Raw genomic sequence first — 7,602 nt, 5'->3', positions numbered from 1 at the left:
CGTTAGATACAAGTAGCAATTATTTTCCCTCCCTCCCCATGCCAAATTCCTCCTTTCTCTCCCTATTTTATAGTGATTACTACGCTACCACTACTCGCATCAAGCCAACCCAGAAGCTTGGCACAACTCTAGCATAATATATGGCAGATTTGGCGTATGTTGGTGGGCAAATGAAAAGACACACAAATTCGTGGGGTGTTTGCCCTGATAGCGTGGATCCAGTCACCATCTTCGTGGGCAAATTTTGCAAATTCAGATTTCTGGACAAAAGAAGGTCGAGAAACAGAAGGAGATCGGAGATCCACCTGTTTTAGCTCGTCGTCTTGGGAGGGCGGTGTTGGGGTGGGAGGGAGTAGGGGGTGGGGTGGGTGGTTAGCGGTGGGAAAGGCGCTAGGGATCTGCTCTGGTTGCCATGGCAACCAGAGAAGGAAGCCGACGGAGGTAGGGGAGCGAGAGGTGCGAGACAATGGCGGCAGGGCGGAGTAGGGATCGGAAGGAGCCCGGGACGGCTGACGTGCTGGGTCGTGCGGGCAGCGCGGTCGTTTGGCCCGGACGTGTGGGCGGTTTTGCCACACACCGGACGTGCGGGCTGTGGCTACGCGCGCCCGAACGCGGTCGTGCGGGCGGATTCTTCTCCATGCCACACGAGGCGTGCGGCACAACCACCCAATACACCACACGTGTGGCAATTATCCGTGTCCAATACTTTTTATATATAATAGAATAGATGAGGCCGCATAGTATGTGGGGGCTTCGGCAATAGTTGTAAACAACGGGGCACGTTCATCCTCATCTTCTTCGCGACGGCGGCGCCGATCGTGAACCAGAAGTACGGTGGCGTGATCTCGCCGTTCGGGAACGCGGCGTGCGCGAGAATTCACTAGTCTCCTCCCTCTGCTTGAACGGCCCCTCCCCCCTCCTCCCGAGACGCTCCCGTGAGCGTCCGGGAGGAAACCCTAGCGTCGCCGCTTCTCCTTCCCTCCTCCTCTCCTCCTCCCTCGCCGTCGCCGTGGGGCGCGAGCGGGCGAAGCCCGGTTGTCGCCGGCATTTGCGGGGCTTCCCTCATCTCCTCACGCGGGGATCTCGGCGCGGGCCGGATCTCGCGTGCCGGGATGCGGCGCTGGATGTCGGGCGCAGCGGCGCTCCGGCGGGGGCCGACGACGGTGGCGTGGCAGTTGCGTGATAGGCGGCAAGGCGCGTGGTGGTGCAGGCCGGCGGGCGGGTTTCGGCGGCGGTTGCCTCCCGGCAGCAACGGCGAGCCTCCTCTGGCACTGAGGGTCGTGTGCGACCGGGTCGCGGGCGGCCCCTCTCGCCGTGGCTCTCTGGTGGGTGGGGGGGGGGCGGCGCGGCAGCGGTGGTGGTGGGCACCCTCGTCTAGTCGGGCCCTTTCGGCTGGACGGCGGAGCTTGGCGCGGGAAGACCTCCCTGATGGCCTCCCATGGCTGCGGTGGCGGCAGATCTGCCACCTCATCCCTCTTCCTCGACATCGGGTGGCGGTGGCTGCTCTCCGGCGGATCCGGACCTTCGGCTGCGAGGGCGAAACAGGTGGTTTCGGGGGGGAGACTGGTTGGGGGATGGGTTCATCATTGGCCACTGGCCGTTCCCCCACCTCCCCCTTCCCCCGGGCAGCGTCAGGTCGCGGTTCGTCTCGAGGCAGTGCCCGCCGGCGACTCCAGGACGCGGTTGGGGGCATGGATTTGGTCAAAGTCGTGTCCTTTGGGAGATCTCGCGGTGGTCTGGTGGCAGGGCGGCGGCCCTGGCGGTGGGAGACGCGGCGGTCGTGGGCGGACTGCGCGGCTCGGATGCGGGCGGGCATCTATGGCCGCTCGGGTGGCATAGCTGCGGGTGGCTGTCGGACCGGGGAGGCGACGGAAGAGTTGAAGCACCAGAGTACATCACTTGCCCAGTACGCGCTCTGGCCGACGGTGATGGCGTCCGCAGACGTAGTGTTCCTCCCTGTAGGCTCCGTCGTGGTGCTGCTTCTCCTTCCTTCTAGCTCCGGGTGAAAGCTTGATCTTCGGATCGGACGGTGGCGACATTCTGTGGTTGTACCCCTTTTTGGAGGCATCGTCTTGGAGTCCTCAGTCCGGCGTGGTCCGTCACACTTCTTCCCGGTTCATCGGGCAACCTGTGGATGCGTGGTAGTCGTTGAGGGTGTGTCGGTGCCCGGCATCCTTGTATCTCGTCTTGGGTGTGTGTGGTGTGCGTTTGTATCGATGGCTTGGTTGTGGATATTGGTTGCTTTTATAATCTAAAACGGGGGAAACCCTTTTCGTATAGTTGTAAACAACATCACCGATGCGACAAGCCTTGAAGCACTAGCATGCCGGGAGAGGAGTCGCGCTAGCTAAGGAACTTTATCCTGCGAAAGTGGATATTTTGCTTCACATTGTTCAAGAGGTGGTAAGATACATTGGCGGTGAAACCAGTAGCTCTTATAGTGCTATTGTATGACATCATGGCTCGTAAGTTAGCTTTTCCCAGGTGTCATTTTATGCATGAAAGTAGGATTTTAGGTTGTGTTCGATCCGATCCTCCATTTTTCACGGGAACTGAAACATGCCCTCGGACCTCATTTTTCGCGGAGGCCGCAGGCAAAAAGGTGCGGCCCTTCGTATTGCCTAAAATAAATTTACTCCAACCACCGGCCCCGTGTATTAATATCGCGTAATGCAAGACAGCTCCCGATGGGCCTATCACAAGGCAGATTATATACGGACGGCTGGTCCTGGGATACCGACACCCAACGACTTTCTTTTTGCGGGGACAGAAAGGGTGTACTGGGAAACAGCAAAATGCTACAGCCACACGTCCGTCCCATGCTGTGTTCCTTCCTCAGAGGTGACTCCTTCCCACTGCATCGCAGCGGCTGGACCCCATTGTTCCCAGGGACTTCACGTCCCTGTGCACGTAGCCGTGCTCCGCAGACGTTGGACGTAGCCTTTCATCAGTACACCCAAGGACCGCCAATAATTCTTGGTCCGTACCGTAACATTATGAGTCTTTGAAAAATGAACCGCACCGAGTACGTATGGGCCATGGACATGTCGGTGGGTGCTGCAACATCCAAGGTACTACAGCGCGCCGGGAGCATCTCCAGCCGTTCGGCCCCCCAGGGCGCCAAAAACTGCGCCCTGGGGGCGAGCCGGCGCTAGTTCGGCCCCTGGGGCGGCCTAGCTCCCAGCCACGTCCCCAGGACCCCTCCCAGCCTTGGCAAATTCAAACGTAGTTCATTCCCGCGCCCAAAAATAAACGCCACAATCCGGCGATCAAGCGGTGATCGGCGATCGATGAAAAGTTCGGCGTACAAAAATCAGAACAGAAACGCGCATCAGACGGCGAGGTCGGCCTTCGGCGTCGGCGGAGTCGGCGTGCGCGGGCTTGACGGGGTCTCTGTGCTTGGCGGCGTGGCTTCTGCGCTGCGGGCAGTCTCGGCGGCATCATCGGTCGGGCTTGTTGGCGGCGTCGGCGTGCGCGTGGGCGTGGGCGGCGTCGTCGTGGCGTGGGTGTGGGTGGCGTCGTCGAGGGAAGCTGGTCCAGGATGAGGCCGACATGCGCCCTGTACCACGCCTTGACCGCCTCGTCGGTGCTCTGGAGCATGTCCGCCCCGCCCAGCAGGAAAGCCAGGTCGGTGTTCCTCTTCTTCGCGGCGACGTTGGTCCGGAGTAGGTCGAGCTTGACGGCGCTTGTCGACATCAACGCCGACCACCGCCCCTCGGTCTTCTCTTCACGCAGGACTGCCCGGGCCTGTGCGTCAGCGAGGCAGTGCTGGATGGATTCCTGCACGCGAGCGGTGGCCGCGTCGGCGTGTTTCCCCTTCTTGGCACCTTTGTTGCCGTCCGGCTGCCCTTCCGACGCGCCCGGAGCCGGCGTGTCCGGCTTGTATGTCTCCTTGGCCTTCTCGAGGGTGCGCCGGACTTCCGCCCACTTGTCGCACTTGTCAATGCGCTTGTAAACATGGAGGTACTTGAACTCGGCGTCGTTGTTGCTCTGCCTATACAGGCCGAACATGCGCAGCAACTGCGCGGGGACGAACAAACAGTTGGCGGGCGCACATGGCGAAGAGAGACGGGAGACCGGCGTGGCATACCTGATCCTCAATGCTGGCGCTGCTCTCCGGGCGAGCGGCCACCTCCTCGACGACACCATGCCATTTGTTGCACGCCCCCTGGATGCGCCCCCCAATGGTTCGCCATCGCCTTCGACCCGCGCTGCATGTAGACGCCTTTGAAGTAGGGGTCGACGAGTTTGCGCTCGTCGAACTCGGTCTTGATGCGCGCCCAGTACGTGTCGATGCTCTGGTTCGCGCCGGTGGTCGGGTCGAGGCAGACGACTTTCCATGCCTCGGCGAGGTATTCCTCCTCCTTGGACACCCACTTGATGCGCGGCTCGGCTGACCTGGCCGTCCGCTTCTTCTTCTTGCGCCTCCTCGCCAGCTCCTCCTCGTCCTCGTCCTCGTCCTCGTCCTCTTCCTCCTGCTCCTCCTGCTCCTCGTCGCCGTAGACGTAGCCGAGCTCGCCGTCCATGCCGCCGCTGAGATCCACCGCCTCATCCGCGGTGAACCCGGGAGACACGGCGGCCGCGGCCGATCCTTCCGCGATGATGTTGTCCATGTCGGTCTCGGTCTCGTCGGTGTCGCCGAGGTGCGAGAAGGGCAGTGCGCAACGGCGGAGAGGGGGCGTCGGGGAGGACGCGTACGCGGGCGGCGAGTAGTTGTATGGAGGGTACTGCACGCCGGTGAAAGCGGGCGAGGGCGTGCGCTGGGCTGGGTATCCATGGGGGAACGTGACATTTGGGTTGAACCCACCGTGCACGTCCCCGTCGGCGTAGCTCGGCGATCCCCATGGCTGCGGCGTCGGAGACCCGACACCTTGCTGGCCCCAGGGCGCGTACGGCGCGTGGTTGCCGGGGGATTCATCATCCCCGCGCGTGCCGCCTCGGCCTCGGCCTGGTCCGCGGAAGCGGCAGCGGCACCCGCAGCCGCGCGTGCCGCGTTGTCACGGGCCTTCTTGGCGAGGGCCCTGTTCCACCGGTCGGCGGTGACGCCCTCCCGTCGCTGTACTTTTACTCTCCAATCGGCGTTTATCATGCCCGGCGGCTTGGACGGCGGCGCTCTCGGCTTCCTCTGCTTCGGCTGGGCGACGGAGGCGGTCGCGGTTGCCGCGGCGCGGGGGACGACGTACTTCTTCGGTGCCATGGCGGCCGGCTGGGAGGCGAGCAGGAGAGAGAATGGCGGGAGGAAAAGAGAAAATGGGAGGGAACTGGGGGAAAAGCGGGGAGAAACGGCGGGAAGAGGCGCTGGACTCGCCGACAGGGCGGACCCACGCGCGCCTTTTCGCTTGTGCCGGCACCCCAGGCGCCCCCCCAGGGGCGCCGGGTTCTGGCTGGGTTCGCCGGCACCAGATTCGGCCCGAGCCGGCGAAAAACGGGCTTCTGGGGGCGACTGGGCCATTTTTTCGGCGCCGGCGCGGCAAAAACGCCTGGGGAGGGCCTGTCGGGGGCGCGGCTAGAGATGCTCTAAGACCCGGAGTAGTCGCATTTAACATTGAGGCCTCGAGAAGTTGCTGTGCTCTGCCGGTGCTCGTTCAGGTCCTTCCCTCCCAAATCCAACTGCTAGACACCACGCCGTGCTAGCTCCTCTACGCCGTCCCCCGTTTCCGGCGAGGAGCATCGTCTGGGCTCCTGTTCGTGTGATAGTGCGAGGAAGTCCCACTTCCAGTTGGAAGCTGCTACTCCCCGTTGCTTCTCAGACCAGAATGGGTAGCTGAGGTGAGAGTGAGGACTTTGGGCCCTGGTTATTCACGTGCTCTTTTCTCTCTGTGTGCAAAGGTTGCCTTAGTTTAATCTTGTTCCAGGTACTAGCGTTTTTATCCGGTGCACCAAGTATTTCCTTAGGAGGATACGCTGACTTTCAGATGCTGCACCAAAAAGGTATCCAGTTCAGCACTTTCATCCTTTTGGCGTGCTTTTTAATGTCCCCGCCTAGATTGTATAGCATCGGAAATTCAGAATGCTGCGGTTTGGTGTGCTTTTTGGAGTTGATGTTACTGTTATGTGACAATCTGCTGGTGCCACTACGTAAGAAATAACGTTCTATATACAGATATACTTTCCATGCTCCTTCCATGTTCTATTATTGCTTTAAAACGATCTTTTATTTTTGCTCTGTTGGATGTGTTGGCTGGGTGCGTGTTATGCAGAGGCCAGGTATTTTTTCAATGCGGTTGTATCACCTTGATACACCAATTGAATAAAATATCCTTTATCAGAAAGAAATGCTCAACATAGCCTATATTTGTGACGCCTGCTTCTCACCTGCTCCAAACGCCAGGTTATGGTGCCCATCCCCGGTCATTGTGCAGTCTTACATGGCAGTGGGGAGTAATGGAAAGCTGGGAGATAGATGAGGAGTAAATTTCCTAACGAGGTAAGCCGATAATATCAACTTCACAGTTACGCGAGTTTTATTGGTTTGCTAGTATACTATATAAGATTGCTGCACTGCAGTAGACCCAAATAAGATCTGGAGAAGAACAATGGATAGCCGTAATTCATGGCCGGAAGTAAAGCGCATCAATAACTATGCCGCGTTTTCGGGGTGCCTGGCGATGGTAATCAGAGGATTGGGCTATCTAGTGGTTACCTGGTCCACTGTCGTTCTTCTCGGTGGCTTCGTCTCTCTACTCCAGAAGAAGGATTTTTTTGCTCTCACAATAATTACATTCATTCAGATAGCCGGGTTAGTCTTACTACCTTTTTTTTCTGTCGTTTTCAGGAGTATTTAACTTAGACTGCATGTATACTTTTCTCCTTTCATTCCAATATAGTAAGCAGACATATTTTTATTATGTTTCAAGCCAACCATTGGTGATTAGCCGTTTACAAGCTTCAATTTTGAAACTTACTAGATTTGATTGTTATTTGTTATAATAACATTAATTTCAAAATGCAGAACCATTGGACTTAATAACTATTTTCAAATAAATTTAATCCAAAAATAGAAAAATGGGACTGGCAATCTAGTAGCAAACTTAATTTTGAGGAGTGATCTAAGCACCCAAAAAAAAAGGCATCCCTTCTCCGTCGACAGAGTTCATGAGAACTATTCTCTCCTCGCTTGTTTTTTTTTTGAACGGAGGCTGATCATTAGTCTCATCCATTAAATAAGATCAGAGGTTACATAGTTTTTGCCCGAAGAAGCGAGTGTGAGAAGTTCAGAGCAATACAAAACGTTCACTCTCCCGTCATGATGTTTCTTAAGTACCTAGCCCCGTGGAGACCCAGAGCTTCCCCCTCCCTCAATGGACTGTAAAAATGTTATGTGGCAGTGTTGAATTTTTCAAGAAAACAAACATGGTGAGAGGCTATCGCTTTCAGATTCGCAATGTTGCAGCCCGCTTTCCCCCAAGTCTTTATGTTCCTCTCGTCCGCCCGACGGAATAAATCAAAGGCCTCCAAACCAAGCCACATCTTGACCATTCTCCACACTCTCATTTGAAAGAATGGTGAGTGACTAATTCATTTGCCCTCTTGCAAAGAGGGCAATGACTTCGCTCACCCACGCATCTCCAGGCGGTCCAAATTATGTTTTGGATGGCAAGC

General features: G+C 57.5%; 1 protein-coding gene across 8 annotated transcripts in view; it reads left to right on the top strand.

The window, feature by feature from the left end:
* Nucleotides 1-5,463: 5,463 nt before the first annotated feature.
* Nucleotides 5,464-7,602, top strand: part of LOC123080757 (uncharacterized) — a 15,650-nt gene continuing 13,511 nt past the window's right edge. For 2 of the 8 annotated variants that reach the window (XR_006438531.1, XM_044503697.1), the window contains exons 1-4: nucleotides 5,536-5,769; nucleotides 5,856-5,931; nucleotides 6,332-6,427; nucleotides 6,508-6,739. Coding sequence is in view for 1 of the 8 variants with exons in the window: in XM_044503697.1 (XP_044359632.1) it covers nucleotides 6,537-6,739 (203 nt within the window). In the remaining 7 variants the exon portion in view is untranslated. Of the gene's footprint in view, nucleotides 5,770-5,855; nucleotides 6,428-6,507; nucleotides 6,740-7,602 lie in introns of all 8 variants that reach the window. The other 6 variants (XR_006438535.1, XR_006438536.1, XR_006438533.1 and 3 more) reach the window with 6 other exon arrangements.

The sequence above is a fragment of the Triticum aestivum genome, chromosome 3D (assembly GCF_018294505.1).
Source record: "Triticum aestivum cultivar Chinese Spring chromosome 3D, IWGSC CS RefSeq v2.1, whole genome shotgun sequence".
NCBI lineage: Eukaryota > Viridiplantae > Streptophyta > Magnoliopsida > Poales > Poaceae > Triticum > Triticum aestivum.
This window is presented reverse-complemented; position numbering and strand designations above follow the sequence as displayed.